Here is a 20,628-nt window from a genome sequence, read left to right as displayed (position 1 = left end):
TTCATGTACTCCTTACAATAAGTCTGTGAAGTAGGAATGAAGATGATTAAACAATTGGAAGATAGAATCTATAAGGATATTAAAGAGAAGGAGAAACAGAGTAATACCCCTACTGGTAGGGGTCTTCAGGTATAAAGTTCTAAAACTTATCTTCTACGTCTACGGTGACAAGAGGCAGTAAGTGTAAACTGTACCAAGAATAACTTCCTGACATCTTCAAGGCCCTGGTAAGGCTTAGCCAGAGAGAATGTGAAATCTTCTGTTCTTGAGAGCTTTCAAAATAAGGCATGGTTCTCCACCTGGTGGAGATGGTGTTGATGTAGCACCAAGACACCTCTCCAACAGTTTGGTTCTTTGTGATATATCCATTTTTGAAAGAATAAATATATCTATATAAATATGATATTAAATCCTAGTTTATAGAAAGATGACAGGTGACTGAGCTAGAATTTAGGCCTCATTGGCTGCCAAGATTTTTTCTCTGTTTTTCAAACTAGCTAATATCTCTCCATATCAATAGTGCAAAAATAACGATAGCTTACACATACAGAATTCTAGAGCTGAATTCTGATCTTAGAAAAAAATAATCCTAACAACATTAATAATGACTGACAATTGAGTGCCTACTATGTGACAAGCACTGTTGTGAATGGTTTACATGTATAAGCTTATTTAATTCACATAGCACCTCCTGAGGTAAATATTGTTTTTATCCTCATTTTACAGATGAGAAAATAACTCGATTGAGGGCACACAGCCAATAATTGGTTGTGCCCCTATTTAAACCCTGGTGGTCTGGTTTCATGCCTGTATAATACTTTTAAAAACTTTTGTTTTGAAATAATTACAGGCTCTCAAAAAGCTGCAAAAATAGTACAAGGAGTTCCATGTACCCATCACCCAGCTGTCTCCATCAGTAACATCTTATATAATGATAGTCACAGCCTGCACTTTTAACTTCTACACATCCTGCCACTTGTGCGGCAGTCATATATACATTTATTCACTTTTCAGATGAAGGGATTGAGGCCTAGATAAACTAATTTCCTCATTGATTATTCTGAGCATTCCATTTCTTACTCCATAATCCTGATACCGTATAGGAAATCACTGATATTACTGTAATTGCTTAGGAAGGGCAGGATTTCTGCCAAGAATAGTTCATTCCATTCCATTGCCAATTTTGTTCATGTTGATTTCTTATGGTTACCACTTCTCCTTGTTTACTGTTATCTACCCAACATGGATTTCCATTCTTGCTCCTTTGATATCTTGTATCAACTCTTTTGTCAGTCTTTCCATGCCATTTCTTTAGCTACTTTTATCTGTTTTCTTCAGTGTTATTTGAATTGTGAGCACTCTAAAGTTTAAAAAAATTACTTGTAATAGCCAAAGTAGTGGCTTGGAAAGTTGTTTTGAAATGCAGTACCATCATCATCTTCTATATTTTTTAAGTTTATTAACGCTATGCAGTAAAAAAAAGTGGTGAATAGTTTTTAAATAAATCAGTAAATTCATTTCCCTACATATTGATTTATGTTCCTTTAAAGTTTTATTAGACTTGAAATGAATACCTTAAGAGAGTAAATAACTAGATATTCGTGAATTCAGAGTACATAGTTGTATATTGTTTATATTATTAAAATGTATATAAGCAGTGGCCTGAATTAAAATTTTGATCATTTCCTGTCAGCTTTACATGATGATACTTAAAATGAAGGAATAAAGAATTTCCCCTGGTGACTTTTCATCAGAAACAAAAGTCTGGACAATGTAAAAGTTAGGTTATGAATTCTCCAAGATCTGTTGTCTTTTCTGTATATCTGAGGATGGTCGACTCTTTGCTCCAAAGTGAATGTTGAGACTTAGTAAATTAAAATCCAGGGTATGGCTCCTGCTTTATTCCTTGGCAAAGTCTTCTTGTTTCCCTGGTGTTCATTTCTTAGAGTTTTATAGAAGAGGTTCTTGCTATTAGATAGATGCATGTATAGAAAACTAATATATACCAGGAGGTGTTTATACTAAAAATCCTTCATTAAAAATTCCTTGTTCCTGGGACTTTCCTGGTGGTCCAGTGGCTAAGACTTGTGCTCCCAATGCAGGGGGCCCAGGTTTGATCCCTGGTGAGAGTACAGTGGCTAAGACTTGCGCTCCTAATGCAGGGGGCCCAGGTTTGATCCCTGGTGAGGGAACTAGATCCCTCGTGCTGCAACTAAGAGTTTGCATGCTGCAACTAAAGATCCCATGTGCCGCAACTAAAAAAGATCTTGCATGCTGCAACTAAAAGATCCCACACGCCGCAGCAAAGATCCCATGTGCCGCAGCTAAGACCCGGCACAGCCAAATGAATGAATGAATGAATGAATAAATATATATATATATGAAGGGACTTCCCTGGTGGTCCAGTGGTTGTGAATCTGTCTTGCAGTGCAGGGGATGTGGGTTTGATCCCTGGTCAGGGAACTAAGATCCCATGTGCCATGGGGCAACTAACTAAGCCCATGTGCCACACTACTGAGCCTGTGCGCCACAACTAGAGAGAAGCCTGCGCACCACAACGAAGAGCCTGTGTGCCACAACGAAAGATCCCATGTGCTGCAACTAAGACCTGATGCAGCCAAAAAAAAAATATATATATATATATATTTTAATAGATCTTTATTGGAGTATAATTGCTTCACAATACTGTGTTAGTTTCTGTTGTACAACAAAGCAAATCAGCCGTATGAATACATGTCCCCATACCCCCTCCCTCTTGAGCCTCCTTCCCATCCTCCCTATCCCACCCCTATAGATCATCGCAAAGCACCGAGCTGATCTCCCTGTGCTATGCTGCTGCTTCCCACTAGCCAACTATTTAACATTCAGTAATGTATATATGTCGTTGCTACTCTCACTTCACCCTCCTACTCCATGTCATCAAGTCCATTCTCTATGTCTGCCTCTTTATTCCTGCCCTGCAACTAGGTTCATCAGTACCTTTTTTTTTTTAGATTCCATATATATGCGTTAGCATACGGTATTTGGTTTTCTGTTTCTAACTTACTTCACTCTGTATGACAAACTCTAGGTCCAACCACCTCACTACAAATAACTCTATTTTGTTTCTTTTTATGGCTGAGTAATATTCCATTGTATATATGTACCACATCTTCTTTATCCATTAATCTGTCAGTGGACATTTAGGTTGGTTCCATGTCCTGGCTGTTGTAAATAGTGCTGCAGTGAACATTGTGGTGCATGTCTCTTTTTGAATTATGTTTTTCTCAGGGTATATGCCCAGTAGTGGGATTGCTGGGTCATATGGTTGTTCTATTTTTAGTTTTTTAAGAAACCTCCATACCGTTTTCCATAGTTGTTGTATCAATTTACATTCCCACCAACAGTGTAGGAGGGTTCCCTTTTCACCACACCCTTTCCAGCATTTATTGTTTCTAGCTTTTTTGATAATGGCCATTCTGACTGGTGTGAGGTGGTACTTCATTATAGTTTTGACTTGCATTTCTCTAATAATTAATAACATTGAGCATCTTTTCATCTGCCTCTTGGCCATCTGTATGTTTTCCTTGGTGAAATGTCTATTTAGGTCTTCCACCCATTTTTTAACTGGATTGTTTGTTTTTTTGATATTGAGTTCCATGATCTGTTTGTATATTTTGGAGATTAATTCTTTGTTGTTTCATTGGGAAATATTTTCTCCCATTCTGAGGGTTGTCTTTTTGTCTTGTTTATGGTTTCCTTTGCTGTGCAAAACCTTTTAAGTTTAATTAAGTCCCATTTGTTTATTTTTGTTTTTATTTCCATTACTCTAGGAGGTGGGTCAAAAAAGATCTTGCTGTGATTTATGTCAAAGAGTGTTCTTCCTATGTTTTCCTCCAAGAGTTCTGTGTCTGGTCTTACATTGAAGTCTTTCATACATTTGGAGTTTATTTTTGTGTTTGGTGTTAGGTAGCATGCTAATTTCATTCTTTCACATGGAGCTGTCCAGTTTTCTCAGCACCACTTATTGAAGAGGCTGTCTTTTCTCCATTGTATGTTCTTGCCTCCTTTGTCGTAAATTAGATGCCCATATGTGCGTGGGTTTATCTCTGGGCATTATCCGGTGCCATTGATCTATATTTCTGTCTTTGTGCCAGTACCATACTGTTTTGATTACTGTGGCTTTGTGGCATAGTTTGAAGTCGGGGAGCCTGATTCCTCCAACTCCATTTTTCTTTCTCAAGTTGCTTTGGCTATTTGGGATCTTTTGTGTTTCCATATGTATTGTAAGATTTTTTGTTCTAATTCTGTGAAGAATGCCATTGGTAGTTTGATAGGGATTGTACTGAATCTGTAGATTGAATTGGGTAGTAGATTGCTTTGGGTAGTATAGTTATTTTCACAATATTGATTCTTCCAATCCAAGAACGTGGTATATTTCTCCATCTGTTTATGTTATCTTTGATTTCTTTCATCAGTGTTTTATAGTTTTCTGAGTACAAGTCTTTCGCCTCCTTAGGCAGGTTTATTCCTAGGTAATTTATTCATTTTGTTGCAGTGGTAAATGGGAGCGTTTCCTTAATTTCTCTTCTGATTTTTCATTGTTGGTGTATAGGAATGCCAGAGATTTCTGTGCATTAATTTTGTATCCTGCAACCTTACCAAATTCACTGATTAGTTCTAGTAGTTTTCCGGTGACATCTTTAGGATTTTCTATGTATAGTAAAAAACTGTATTAAAAAAAATTTCTTCTCCTTGTCTTATAAGTTGCAATTTCTTGTTGTATAGAGATTACTGTATAGATACTAGAAATTGTTGTTCCCCGCCCCTGTATTTTAACTTAATTTCAGTGTAATAGGAATTTGCATATTCTGGAAACTTTAAAATACTTCCATTTATATTCAGAACCATAAAAGTGCCTGAGTTATTCATTTATAAATGTATACAAGTTCTAGGGATAGAAGAAGCTGAGAGGCCTGAACTGCCCTCCTTTCTTTGAATGACTCCTGTTGCTATGGTAATTGCTGAATTAGAAGCCTAGCATTCTTGCGTTTTGGCCTGTCCTGGAGGCTTAGAATGGGCAAGAAGTCAAGAATGACTTTGGCCTGTCCTGGAGGCTTAGAATGGGCAAGAAGTCAAGAATGACTTCCCTGGTGGCGCAGTGGTTGAGAGTCCGCCTGCCGATGCAGGGGACGCGGGTTCGTGCCCTGGTCCGGGAAGATCCCACATGCCGCGGAGCGGCTGGGCCCGTGAGCCATGGCCGCTGAGCCTGCGCATCCAGAGCCTGTGCTCCGCAACGGGAGAGGCCACAGCAGTGAGAGGCCCGCGTACCACAAAAAAAAAAGAACGGTAGTACAGCAAATGCACTGCATTGAGATCATGTATTGCTTCTCTAAGGAAAGGAAAAAAAATAAAACAAACCCTCACCCCACTGGATTTAGTATGTACCCTGTGAGCGCACACTGAATAAAAACTTGTGATGGGAATGATATGCTTATGAAATTAGATGTATGGCAGATTATCCTTATATGTGTAGTGTATCATAGGTGCCCCTTTAAAACTTGGCAAGGTTGGTATCTGAGGCAAATATGAATACTGAATTTATATTTGTTTATTTATTATTTTTAATTTAAATTTATTTATTTATTTGTTCATTTTTGGCTGCGTTGGGTCTTCGTTGCTGCGTGCAGGCTTCCTCTAGTTGCAGTGAGCAGGGGCTACTCTTTGTTATGGGTGCGCAGGCTTCTCATTTCATGGAGCTTAAATCACAGATATGGGCTAATTGTAACTTAACTTTCTAGGTTATTTGAAGTTCAGTCATGATTGTTTGTGTAGTTTGCTTACATATACATATATTCAAAGTTTCAGTAAATTGAAATATTCCCTAGATACTTTTTCAAATTTTCATATATTATGTAGAAATAATCTTTTAGTTTCCTATAACTAGTAGATGTAAGACTGAAAAAAAAAACTCTTCAGCCATTTATTTTCGAAAGATCTCCAAAGTAGTTGCATGGAAAATCAACTTTTTAAACCTCTTTGTTCTTATGCAGCCTCTTAGGACCCATTCTGCTCTCTGGCTTACTTTTTCTGATTTTGGGGGACCACTTTTTTTAATCAAGGTAAAATTAATCATTTTAACCATTTTAAATTCAGTATATTCACGATGTTGTGCAACCATCACCACTCTCTAATTTCCGAAGCTTTTCATCAACCCAAAAGGAAGCCCCATCCCCATTACTAGTAACTCTCCATCTTCCTCCTCCCCCTAGCCCCTGGCAACCACTTAGCTACTTTCTGTCTATATGGATTTGTCTATATTGCCTATTCTGGACATTTTATATAAGTAGAATCATATGATATGTGGCCTTTATATTTGGCTTCTTTCACTTAGCATAATGTCTTCTGATTCATCCATGTTATAGCATATACCAGTACTTCATTCCTTTATTATGGCTGAATAATATTCCATTGTATGGACAATACCATATTTTGTTTATCCCTTCATCAGTTGATGGACATTTGGGTAGTTTCTACTTTTTGGCTATTATGAATAATGCTACTATGAACATTCATGTACAAGTTTTTATGTGAATGTTTAAGTTTTAAATTCTTTCTTTTAGGTATGTACTGAGGGGCCGAATTACTGGGTCATGTAGTAACTCTTTGTTTAACTTTTTGAAGAATGGCCAAATTGTTTTCCACAGTGGCTGTGCCATTTTACCTACTGGGAATATATGAGGGTTCTAGTTTCTCCCCATTCTTGCAAACACCTATGATTTTTCCTATATTATTATTATTTTGTATTATTGCCATTCTAGTGGGTGTAATCTTACTGTTGTTTTGATTTGCAGTCCCCCAGTGACTAATTATGTTATATGTTTTTTCATGTGCCCATTGGCCATTTGTATAACTTCTTTGGAGAAATGTCTATTCAAGTCCTATGCCCATTTTTAATTGGGTTGTTTGTCTCTTTGTTATTGAATTTCAGACTTCTTTATACATTCTGGATACTTAACCCATATCAGATATGTGATTTGCAAATATTTTCTCCCATCTTCTGGGTTATCTTTTCACTTTCTTGATAGTGTCCTTTGGTGTACAAAAGTTTTTAGTTTTGTTGAAGTTCAATTTATCTATTTTTTTCTTTTGTTGTTTGTGTTTTGGGTGCCATATTTAGCCCTCACTTACTTTTAACCTCTGGTTTCAATCTCTTGATACCTTTAGGCTTCAAATTTTTCTCTGGTAGCTTTTCTTTTTCCCCTCTTCAGATAATTATCTGCCCCAGTTACTTGCTCCTTAATCCTTACCCCATAGGCCATTCTTTAGAAAAACTCAAAGGTCCTCAGTTCTAGCATAGCTTTAGGTGCTTATGAAAAAAATTTCTTGGCTTTGGGAAGAAAAAACTGGCTACTGGTAAACTTTTTTCCAGCTTTGTTGAGATATTGATATAATTGACATATAACATTGTGTAAATTTAAGGTATACACTGTGTTGACTTGATTCACTTATATATTGCAAAATGATTAGTACCATACTACTAGCTAACACTTCTATCATGTCACATAATTATCATTTCTTTTTTGTGGTGAGAATATTTAAGTTAAAGGCTTGGGAAACAAGTTAAAGCTTCGGAGTTTAGGAGAAGATGGAGTGAACTTTTTATACCCTGGATATGTTAGCAAAATGTTATGACTGTTATATAACATTAATTATCAGTGTAATGGTAAAACTGAAGTTTGATAAGGTCCCTTCCTTGCAGGTATTACTGTCTAATAACCACATTGTCCAGGCAGGACCTAGGTAAACAGTTGAAAGATTAAGGGTAGACAAGATCTTATAGAGTTGACACTTGAATAAAGTATAGATGACTCTGAACAAAGAAAAGTCCTTGAGTTTGGGCCAATTGAAAGGGAACTTGAAATAATCAAACTGAATCTTTACCACACTGTGTTCATGGCAGTTTTCCTATAAGTAGGACTAATTCTTATACCATTGAAGACAATGATTGTTGACATTTTTCTCTCATGAGATGCCATCTTTTAGGGTTCCTAGACTTCGTAGATAAATGATTTTCATTTTTGTAAGTTACTTAGAGGTATAGGATTAGTTTTCCTGTCTCCCCACCCTGATCCCATTTAATGTCATAGGGTATACTTTCTGCTTCTTGGCTTCAAGAAATAATGCTTTCAAGAAGACAAGTTTTGTGTCACACTTTCTTTTTTTTTTTTTTAATAAATTTATTTATTTTATTTATTTATTTTTGGCTGTGTTGGGTCTTCGTTGCTGTGCGTAGGCTTTCTCTAGTTGCGGTGAGCGAGGGCTACTCTTTGTTGCGGTGCGCGGGCTTCTCATTGCGGTGGCTTCTCCTGTTGCAGATCACGGGCTCTAGGCGTGTGAGCTCAGTAGTTGTGGCTCACGGACTCTAGAGCGCAGGCTCAGTAGTTGTGGCGCACGGACTTGGTTGCTCCGCGGCATGTGGGATCTTCCCGGACCAGGGCTCGAACCCGTGTCCCTTGCATTGGGAGGCGGGTTCTTAACCACTGTGCCACCAGGGAAGCCCTGTGTCACACTTTCTATTTTTAATACTGCTTTTAACTTTTAAACATGCATTTTACTTTATCCCAGTTTCTGCTTTTTAGAAATCTTTAACTTCTTGCAAAATATATGTACCTTTTTTTTTTTAACTCTTGTCTCAGATTTCTTTTCAAATGTTTATTTCATCTTGATGAGAGAGAGAGAGATAGAGTGACAGAGAGAGCGTGCGAATGTGCATGAGAGAATGTCCTTATTAAAACTAGGCCATAAAGCAATTTCACTTTTAGTTATTTATCCTAAAGAAATAATCAGAAAGGGGCTCAATGCTATTTCTACAAGGATGTTCATTGAAACAATATGCATAAAGCACAAAAGTGGGCATAATCTAAAAATCCGTCGTAAGGTGTTGGTTCAGTAAATTATGGTGCATTCATTGGACTACTTGGCAGCCATTAAAATCATGTTGCAGGAGAATATTTAATGATGTGGGAAACTTTATAATATGTTAAATGAAAAAATACAAATTGAAAAACTGTATGGACAATGTGCTCTCCGTTATTTAATGACAGGTCTATGAGCATAGCATAAAATTTGAAGGCTATATACCAAACTATTAACTGTGGTTACCTCTGCATGATAGGATTATGGGCAGTTTTTTCTTGAGGAAACTGTATATTGCTTTTATATTTAGGAAAAAGTTTTTTGAGTTCTAAGCTGTATTGCTGATCATTTTAATAGCTTCATCTTGTGCTTTAGATGTTTAATGCTTTGTTCTTTTTCCTCTCTTGTCTGACATGTATGTTGTAGTTTCCTAACATGGAAAAGTTAGGCGTAAATAACCTCTTCTAGAATCTTGCATCCACAGAGAAGGTGCAGAATCATTGTGTTATGAAGATGAAAGTTGGATTTGTGGTTGATAACTTCATTGCCTTAGGTTATGATATTGTTGAACCCAATGGTTATTGGGTCAGTGATTATTGCAGATAACTTTTTGCATCCTCACTTGGTCACTCCATGAAGGAACTTGGTCTCTGTGATAGAAATAAAATGTTGTTCTGAAAAGGGTATTACAGTTTACATGTATTCTCCTACTACATGTATTAGCTTGCTAGGGCTCCCAGAACAAAACACCGCACATTGGATGGCTTAAACAGCAAGATTATTTTCTCACAGTTTGGGGTCTAGAAGTCTTGGATCTAGGTGTTGCAGGTTTGGTTTCATCCAAGGCCTCTCTCTTTGACTTGCATGTGGCTGCTCTCTTGCTGCCTCTTCACGTGATTGTCCCCCTGTGCACATGCCTTATTGTCTCTGTGTGTCCTAATCTCCTTTTTTTGTAAGGATATATATATAAAATATATATAATATATATGAATATATATATAATATATATAATATATATTATATATATATTAGGGTTTACCCTAATGACCCAATTTTAACTTAATTAACTCTTTGAAGGCCCTATGTCCAAATTCAGTCGCATTCTGAGGCACTGGGGGTTAGGGCTTCAACATATGAATTTTGGGGAGAGTTCAGTCCATAATAGTATATATCATTTGTGATGAGTTTTAATGACAAAGTAGTATGGATGAAGTAAATTTTATTGTGAATTATTAATGGTTATTATAAACTATTACAACATCTGAAAGAACTACAGCTGTAAGTTATATAGGGGAGAATGTAGAAGATTGTAGATGTGTTAGCACCAACTTTTTGTAATCACCACTGGAAAAGTAACTCAGACTTTATGACCTACTGATTCAGGTCACACCTAATGTGATTCAGGAGTCCTGGCTAACACAACACTGCCACTAAAATTTGGGAAATGTATTGGTAATACGCCTTCTGCCATTCTTCGAAATAAATTTTTTTTTTTTTCTCCTAGCTGGGCTACATGACAGGACCCTGTGGTGGTTGGTGTCTCATGGTCCTAGAGAAATTTGTAGACCCTCTCCCTTATATACTCTTACATGTGACAATGGTGATTGTTTTCTCCCCAATGAATCCTGGGACTGACCTGGACTTTTAACTCACACTGCTACAGTCTCCTGCTTGTGGATCCTTCCTAGGGGTCTCATAGAGTGGGACCTGTTTTGTGATGTATCCAAAACTGATCTCTTTTGGGTTAGTAATTCCTTAAGGGAATGTTCTTGTTGAAATACAAAATATTTTCATTTTCTACCTATATTTGGGAGACCGAAGGTGACTATCTCTTAGGAAATATAGTCCAGAGTTTTAGTTTTTCTGTTTCATTGTTACTGTGTTAATGTAGTTACGATCTATAATATTGGTGGAATTATTTAAGCTTCAGGAGTGTCAGACTGGATTTAAAGTTTTTCCTCATTCAAATAAAGGCATACTGTGTTTATGTGTTATAGGTGTATAATGCATTTACGAGATGTGTGTATATATTCACACACATACTTGGTAAGATAGTTTGATTAAAAAATGAGAAATTTGGGCTTTTATGGGTAATTGCTCTATTTTTAACTTAATGGGGTCATGGAAGGTTCATGGAATATGAAGTTCAGGTTTTAGCTCTTCCAGTTACTTGCTGTGTGATCATAGGCAAGTCTTTGAACAAATTTTAACTCCTTATAATTGAATAAGAAACAGTAACTAGGGGCTTGCCTGGTGGCACAGTGGTTAAGAATCTGCCTGCCAATGCGGGGGACACGGGTTTGAGCCCTGGTCCGGGAAGATCTCACATGCTGCAGAGCAACTAAGCCTGTGCGCCAGAACTACTGAGCCTGTGCTCTAGAGCCTGTGAGCCACAACTACCGAGCCCGCGTGCTACAACTATGGAAGTCCATGCGCCTAGAGCCTGTGCTTCGCAACAATAAAAGCCTCTGCAATGAGAAGCCCGCACACCACAATGAAGAGTAGCCTCCGCTTGCCGCAACTAGAGAAAGCCCGCGTGCAGCAATGAAGACCCAATGCAGCCAAAAATAAATAAATAAATAAATATATTAAAAGAAAAAAAGAGGAATAGAATTAAGATCAGTGAGCAAGATACAAAACATTTGCCCCCTGACATTTAGAACTCCCTGTAAATGGAATGTGCAGACCTGAAGGTCTGTTAGTTCTTTGTGACTGAAGTTCTGAATTTGTTGGGTCATAATAGAAGGAACTTATGTATTGTGGAATGTGGTAATGAAAGTTGATTGTTTATTTTCATTTTGAGAGTCTCAAAGTGTAGGGTTTTGTTTTGTTGTCTTTATAAAGGTAAATAATTTATGTCACATTTATATAATTAAAACAATAACTATAAAAATATTTATTAGTACTTTAAAGTGTAGATTAATCATCAAGAAATGTCATAACATTAAATATCCCAAAGACTCATCTGTTATTTCTTTTCCTTCTCCCTCTAGTGGGCAGAAATATTTTAAAAACACCACATGGAAAGGGTTATTAGTATTGAGCGTATCACAATATAGTCTCAGCTTTTTAGAAGATTAATAAATGTTAATATTTCAGAATCATTAAAGAAAATGCTTTATTCCTTTCTAGGCATAATAGTGGATCTTTGAATGTTGAAGATGTTCTTACCAGCTTTGACAATACAGGAAATATTTGTAAGTTATATACCCGCTGTATAGAAATATTTTTAGTGTTTTTAAAGTGAATTTTTAATTTTTTTCACAGTGTTTATTTTATTGATGTGTGTGTGTGTGTGTGTGTGTGTGTGTGTGTGTATGACAGAACATAGGTCAGGAGGAACACTGGATTCTCCAGTACTATCCCTTTTGTTTCTTGTTTTCATTTTGACCTTTTCAGTTAATCAGTCCAACAGAGGGGCTGTCTCTCCCTTCTTTGCTGTGTTTGGGTGTGTGTGTTTCTACTTCTTGCTTCTTCTCTCTTTCACTAAAGAGTGAACCCAGAACATTTTTCTTTGCCGCTAATATACTTTAATACCAGAATGATTTTATTTTATGCATTATTATAATATTATAGGATATATTGATTTCTTATCTAAGTCTCTGATTAAGTCATAATAGATTTCTCCACTGAGAAAATCATTTAATTATAATGTCACGTAATGAAAGAAATCAAACAAGAAATATCCTTATATCACTGTGTTAAACAGCATACCATGATAGAAGCGGTGTACTCCTTTATGTGTTGCATAGGCTATTTTTCTTAAGATAGTGGATAATCAATGAAATATTACCATTTTAAATGTAAAAATTATACTCAAATACTTCTCAGGAAATTTCACAACTGTAACTACTTATTGTCTGAACTAAAATAACATATTCTGCTAACAGTACTACGTTATCAAATGCTTTCTAATTTTCGATCTGCATAGAATAATGTCCAGCAATACTCAGGCAATGATTTTGTTCTTATGCCCACACGATGGCAAGCTTTTGATTGTGGAGGAAAAAAATTTATGTATTTTGTCACTAAGGAATCTAACTATCCTAAAATATTTAAAATAATGTAGGTTTCTTTTTCACGGATAGTGTTAAGTATACCTTTTAGTTTCTCTGTGTTGGCACTTGCTGAATTCTTTCCCAGTATTTTTCTTGGGGGTTGGGGCAAGGTCTGGGTAAGGGATACTAATGGTGGTTGAGGACACATTCTCCTTTAGTTCTGTGGTAATGTAAAATATCATTAAGTCAGGCTTATGCATACCCAATTTAGGAACATAATTCTAGAACCTTAAATGTGGATTTTTGATTTGGTAATGTAAAAATCAAGTACTGTTCCCAATGGCTCGGTATGAAGTAGGGCCACTAGCTGGCAGCATTATGTAAAATAAAAATATTTTCCTAAAGGTCTAAGCTATTATTTTGTGTATGAATAATGTGTTACACCCCCCCCCCCCCACCGTAAGTTGTTGTTGCATTGACAAATGCAGAAATTGTATGTTAAAAGCTTTTTTTTCCCCCACTGCTGCCCATTGTTTGGTAGAAAGGTTTGAGCCTTTGGATTGAGACACCTACATTTGAATCTTGGTTCTGAAATTAATCTTGAGCAATTTATATTATCTCTTTGAACCTCAGTTTTTTTTCATCTCTTAGAACTGGACATAATGTATGGAAAGTGTATAACATATTGTATTCCTCATACTTGATACTCGGTAAATGAAACTCTTTATTATTACCAGTGGTGAGTACCTCTAAAGCTTTGCAGTTTTTTTTCTAATAATGAAGAAAGTATTTTTAAAAATTATTCTGGGGCTTCCCTGGTGGCGCAGTGGTTGAGAGTCCGCCTGCCAATGCAGGGGACACGGGTTCGTGCCCCGGTCCGGGAAGATCCCACATGCCGCGGAGCGGCTGGGCCCGTGAGCCATGGCCACTGAGCCTGCGCGTCCGGAGCCTGTGCTCCGCAACCGGAGAGGCCACAACAGTGAAAGGCCCGCGTACCAAAAAAAAAAAAAAAAAAAAATTCTGATGTTTTAAAATAAACTATTTTGATTGAACTAACAAGGTGGGAAAATAGATCAAATTAGAAAAATAGTAATTTATTAAAATGTCTTGTCATAAATGTGGTCTTTTTTTAAAAAATAAATCTATTTATTTATTTATTTTTGGCTGCCCTGGGTCATTGTTGCTGCGCAGCCTTTCTCTAGTTGTGGTGAGCAGGGGCTGCTCTTCATTGTGGCGTGCGGGCTTCTCATTGTGGTGGCTTCTCTTGTTGTGGAGCACGGGCTCTAGGCGTGTGGGCTTCAGTAGTTGTGGCACGCGGGCTCTAGAGCGCAGGCCCAGTAGTTCTTGTGCCCGGGCTTAGTTGCTGCGGAGCATGTGGGATCTTCCCGGACCAGGGAATCGAACCCATGTCCCCTGTACTGGCAGGCGGATTCTTTTTTTTTTATTCTTTTTTGCGGTACGCGGGCCTCTCACTGCTGTGGCCTCTCCCGTTGCGGAAAACAGGCTCCGGATGCACAGGCTCAGCGGCCGTGGCTCACGGGCCTAGCCGCTCCACGGCATGTGGGATCTTCCCGGACCGGGGCACGAACCCGTGTCCCCTGCATCGGCAGGCAGACTCTCAATCACTGTGCCACCAGGGAAGTCCGGCTGGCGGATTCTTAACCACTGCACCACCAGGGAAGTCCATAAATGTGGTCTTAAAAACCTGAATGTATTGCCAAGTAAGAAGTGATAAAAATAAGACTTCTTAAAACATTTTGTTTAGTGTAACTTTTATATTATACTTTTTAAAAATGTATAATGATACTTCAACTTAATGTAAAATTGATAAATTCCTGTTACAATAAAGTAAATCTTGATTATAACGTTTATATAATCTTTGCCAAGGCTTAAAGTGATCAAGGATTGAAAAAGTGATTTCTCATTTGATGTCTCAAATGTTTGATTTTACCCTAATGGTGACATTAGATTGAGTTTGTGACTGGAAAACCCAGCAGAGGGCGCTAAAATCACAATTCTGTCTCAACAGATCAATATAACTGGAATAAATACCTTGAATAGTAACCCTAAGCTTTCATCATGTAAACATAGAAATATGTATGTGTAAACATCTGTATTTGATTTATTTCTTATGTATTTAATATATTCAACAATTCATTAATACAAAAGAATAGATTTTCCTGACTGATATTTTTCTTCATTTTTTTTCATTTTTCTTTAAACAGGACAATTTATTTTTATTGTTATTTATTTTAATTAATTAATTAATTAGTTATTGGCTGTGTTGGGTCTTCGTTGCTGCACGCGGGCTTTCTCTAGTTGCAGCGAGAGGGGGCTACTCTTCGTTGCGGCGCGCAGACTTCTCATTGCAATGGCTTCTCTCGTTGCAGAGCATGGGCTCTAGGCACGTGGGCTTCAGTAGTTGTGGCACACGGGCTCAGTAGTTGTGGCTCGTGGGCTTTAGAGCGCAGGCTCAGTAGTTGTGGCGCACATGCTTAGTTGTTCCGCGGCACGTGGGATCTTCCAGGACCAGGGATTGAACCCTTGTCCCCTGCATTGCTAGGTGGATTCTTAACCACTGTGCCACCAGGGAAGTCCCAGGAATTATTCATTTACTTCAGGAGTTAGTTTACAGGTTTACATAACTTCCTGATAATAGAAAAAATAACTTAATTAAAATACTTTATAGTTACAACCCCCCATACATGTTTATACAAAATACACATATGTGAATATATACAAAATATATTCATGTTTAGTGGAACTATTAATCTCAATTTTAAGTTAACTTCAAAAACAAGTAATGCTTTTATTCATTGTAAATTTTCAAAGATGAGACAATCAGTCTTAGTCCGAGTTTGTTCATGCTCTCACCAGAAAGATATGGAAAAAATCTTTAATTTTGGAAAATTAATGAAACCTCTAGATAATTTCTTATTTCCTGATATGTTAGAAAAGAAAATATTCTTTATGTTTACCTCTGTTATTTTTACATGTGTGGCTTGCAAAATGTTTTATGTTTTTGAGATATCCTTTCAGTATTTGAATTCCTTTGAATGTTGTAGGAAGAAATTAAAATGAATCTCCACACAGTTATTTCTCCATAATGATTCATTGCTCTATAGGATATGACCCCAATCTTATTTTTACATGTTTATATTTGCTGCTGTGGAAAACAAATTATTTTGAAAGTCAAGCTTCTTTTTTGCTTACCTCTAACTAGGGTTAGGTATGCATATTCCATCTTTGGGTTCTAGTACTTGAGAACGTACTTCCTTTTTAACTATCAAAGCTACTCTGTGGAGAGGTTGTGTCTGCTATTGATTCATCATGCCTGGAAAGAGATGCAATCAAGCAACCTAGGGAAAAGTATAGGATGCATCCTTCACTTCAGACGAGGTGCTGGCTGCTTCTGTGTTTCACGTAACATGCCAGCTTGGGTCACAAGAGAGTACTCTGCAAGCACGCAGCAGATCTCTTGCTTCTGTTTTCTCTGTGGGCAGAGTCTCCTTTCCAGCCAGTCCCTGACCTCCAAAGAAACCCCATCATGCTGTATCTCTTCTGAAACCATTTTCTCTTTCTCCAAGTCATCTCTTTCCTCTACTGAAATGAATTTTTGAAAAATGTGATTCTCTTCAGCACTTAGTTGATCCAAATTTACTGTCATAATATATAATACAACTATTTGCTACGTGTGAAATCTCATCAGCGCTTGGGATATAATTGCTTCACTTGGACTTTTTAGCACGTCGTCCTTGACAGCATGAACATATGATTAATACTTCTCATACAATTTATTGTATACAATATATACAATATAATGTGTATAAGCCATTAAAGGCTTAGGAAGCCAATAGTTGTTATATTTCATTGCAGTAACCTAGTGTGATTCAGGAGTCCTGGCTAACACAACACTGCCACTAAAATTTGGGAAATGTATTGGTAATACACCTTCTGCCATTCTTTGAAATTTTTTTTTTTTTCTCCTAGCTGGGCTACATGACAGGACCCTGTGTTGGTTGGTGTCTCATGGTCCTAGAGAAATTTGTAGACCCTCTCCCTTATATACTCTTACATGTGACAATGGTGATTGTTTTCTCCCCAATGAATCCTGGGGCTGACCTGGACTTTTAACTCACACTGCTACAGTCTCCTGCTTGTGGATCCTTCCTAGGGGTCTCATAGAGTGGGACCTGTTTTGTGATGTATCCAAAACTGATCTCTTTTGGGTTAGTAATTCCTTAAGGGAATGTTCTTGTTGAAATACAAAATATTTTCATTTTCTACCTATATTTGGGAGACCAAAGGTGACTATCTCTTAGGAAATATAGTCCAGAGTTTTAGTTTTTCTGTTTCATTGTTACTGTGTTAATGTAGTTACGATCTATAATATTGGTGGAATTATTTAAGCTTCAGGAGTGTCAGACTGGATTTAAAGTTTTTCCTCATTCAAATAAAGGCATATTGTGTTTTACGTGTTATAGGCGTATAATGCATTTACGAGATGTGTGTGTATATATACACACACATACTTGGTAAGATAGTTTGATTAAAAAATGAGAAATTTGGGCTTTTATGGGTAATTGCTCTATTTTTAACTTAGTGGGGTCATGGAAGGTTCATGGAATATGAAGTTCAGGTTTTAGCTCTTCCAGTTACTTGCTGTGTGATCATAGGCAAGTCTTTGAACAAATTTTAACTCCTTATAATTGAATAAGAAACAGTAACTAGGGGCTTGCCTGGTGGCACAGCGGTTAAGAATCCGCCTGCCAGTGCAGGGGACACGGGTTTGAGCCCTGGTCCGGGAAGATCCCACATGCCGCGGAGCAACTAAGCCCATGCGCCACAACTACTGAGCCTGCACTCTAGAGCCTGCGAGCCACGACTACTGAGCCTGCATGCCATAACTACTGAAGCCCGCGTACCTAGAACCCGAACTCCACAACAAGAGAAGCCACCACAATGAGAAGCCTGCGCACCGCAACCAAGAGCAGCCCCAACTCGCCACAGTTAGAGAAAGCCCACGCACAGCAATGAAGACCTAATGCAGCCAAAAAAAAAAAAAAGTAACAGTAACTACCTTGTAGTGTAGTAAACATCATATTAGGTAGTGTGAAAATAGTATGTAAACTGTAGATAATATTTGTATTAGTTTTTATTGTTAGTATTGATATCATGTCTCATTTGTTCTTAGACCTTCTCAATATCTTTGATATTGGAAAATAGCACAAGACAGGAAATATTTTTGGTGTGTGCCATCCTGTTTTAATATTTTGTACATGAAAACATAGTGCAAAGCTACATTATTAAAAGTATAGTATTACTGCAGAAATACATATATAAATCAGTGTTTTAGAAAAGAAGGTTCAGAAAGACAAAAATATATGTGATTTGTCACATGATGAAGATGGAATTTCAGTAAGAGTGGAAAGGATAGATTTTTCAATAAATAGTATTGGTTAGGAATTTAGAAAAAGATAACAAACCAAATCTCTCCTTTATACTATATAAATACCAAAATAAATTTAAGATAGATTAAATATTTAATTAAAAAATTCTAACACTCACAGATTTTTCAGATGAATAATTTTAAGATGTTGAAATAAGGAAGGCCCTTCTACGTGTGACGCAAATCCCTTGAATTTAAAGATGAATAGATTGACTAAATAAAGATTTAAAGTCACTTTATTCAAAAAGTATCAAAAAAGTTGAAAGACAAATGACAAACTGGTAATTATTATTTATGAAATATATGCAGAGATGTATTCTCTTTATTGTGTGAAGAGCTCCCACGAAGAAATAGCAAAAACAGGCTGTAGATCTATAAGAAAAAGACAAAGCATAGTTGAAAATTAGAAAAAGGTATTTCACAAAAGTAATACCAATACTCTATAAACATATCAAATGATTATTTTACTAGTAAAGAAGTAACGAAGTGCAATTAAACCAGTGAGATAGAATTTTTGTTATCAAATTGGTAAAGGTGAGAGAAGATAAGCCATGTTCAGCGAATTGTAGGGAAATGGGCCTTCGCATCCACTGTTGGTGGGAGGGTAAATTGATTCTACTTTTCCAGAGGCAATCTGGCAATATCTTTCACAATGTTAAGTACCCATTTCATTTGACTAATAATTCTTTTTCTAAGAAGTAGTGAAACCAATATGCAAAGGTGGAATGTAAAGGAATTCATTATAGCACAGTGAATAACTGGAAAAAAACATAAATCTTTAATTTTAGGTGACTGGCTAATTATGGATAATTCATGAGATGGAATATTTTGTAGCTGTTCAAGATCTCTAAGACATATTAGGTTAAAATATTACTGCAGGGAATATGATTCGATTTCTGTAATATATATACACTCATTAAGTAGGTATGTGTATGCATAGTACTATGTCTATATATTCATAGTGTTTGTTAGGGTATTGGAGTTATGCATGATTATCACTTTCTTCTTTATGCTTTTTAGTATTTGTTTCCTTATGGCTTGTATTAGGTAATGTTGTTTTTATTTTGAAAAAAGTAGATATTCTTTAATTTACAAATTGAGTATTAATTTTTTTTTTACTGAAAGCTGTGATAAAACTCAAATTGCATAGGACAGTACTGTGGAAAAAAGGAGCAATTCATTTTACTACTGATAAAAAATGTAAAGTATTTTAGTTTTTTTTAAAGAAGATGTTGGGGGTAGGAGTTTATTAATTAATTAATTTATTTTTGCTGCATTGGGTCTTCGTTTCTGTGCGAGGGCTTTCTCTAGTTGTGCCAAGCGGGGGCCACTCTTCATCGCGGTACGCGGGCCTCTCACTATCGCGGCCTCTCTTGTTGCGGAGCACAGGCTCCAGACGCACAGGCTCAGTAGTTGTGGCTCACGGGCCTAGTTGCTCTGCAGCATGTGGGATCCTCCCGGACCAGGGCTCGAACCTGTGTCCCCTGCTTTAGCAGGCAGATTCTCAACCACTGCGCCACCAGGGAAGCCCTAAAGTATTTTATTAAACAGCACTTTTGTCCAAGGAGCTCCCAGCATTGTTGGATGTTAATGTGCTAATCTCCCAATACACTTAAAAGAAGTCAAAGATCAAATCATTCTAGCCCCATATTAGGTCATGGGAGTATAAGGAGGTTAAAAACTCAATGGAAGAATTTTGAGCTTGAACAGAGATAATTTGTAAGTGCTCTGTTGAAAAATAAATTTTAAGGTTCAGTGCATTATATGGTTAGCATGGTATGCTAACCATATAATATGGTAATTGTCTGCAGCCTTGAGACTATAGGAGGCCCCAGTGAGAGTGGGGAGCTGATGTCAGTATGCAGCACTGGCTCTGGATTTGGCTCTTAGGCCCTCTTGAGAATCACAATGTGTGTGTAGTCTTTATTAGAAAGACTTCTAGAGGATAGGTTAGAAATGATTTCTAGAGGGTAGGTTAGGTCTCTAGATGGTAGTTTTCCCAGATATGTATCTCCAACTGTCTGACTTCCTAGTTGCAAGTTGTCAGGCAGTTTTCTCTTTTGACACAATATTGGGTAAGCATGCCCCTAAGCCATAAACAGAGTCACATGCATTTGCTTTTACTATTTACCACAGAAGGAACATTTAGAAGATGTCTCTTTTTAATTCACTTTAAAAATTTTTATTTGAAATAAAAAAAATATGGAGTTGTAGTGATTCTCTTTGATAAAAGAAGGTGCTGCTATCATGAGGAAAGACTGAAGTAAACCCTATAATCCTTTC

The 20,628-nt window shown here is 37.0% G+C and overlaps 1 protein-coding gene across 3 annotated transcripts in view; it reads left to right on the top strand.

The window, feature by feature from the left end:
* CAMKMT (calmodulin-lysine N-methyltransferase) overlaps positions 1-20,628 on the top strand; it is a 403,748-nt gene that overhangs the window by 16,410 nt on the left and 366,710 nt on the right. For all 3 annotated transcript variants that reach the window (XM_033838634.2, XM_073791396.1, XM_033838635.2), the window contains exon 3: positions 12,031-12,095. In XM_033838634.2, the coding sequence (XP_033694525.1) occupies positions 12,031-12,095 (65 nt within the window). The remainder of the gene's footprint in view (positions 1-12,030; positions 12,096-20,628) is intronic.

The sequence above is a fragment of the Tursiops truncatus genome, chromosome 14 (genome assembly GCF_011762595.2).
Source record: "Tursiops truncatus isolate mTurTru1 chromosome 14, mTurTru1.mat.Y, whole genome shotgun sequence".
Lineage (NCBI taxonomy): Eukaryota > Metazoa > Chordata > Mammalia > Artiodactyla > Delphinidae > Tursiops > Tursiops truncatus.
Note: the sequence above shows the minus strand (reverse complement) of the source record. Positions and strands in the feature narration are given on the sequence as shown.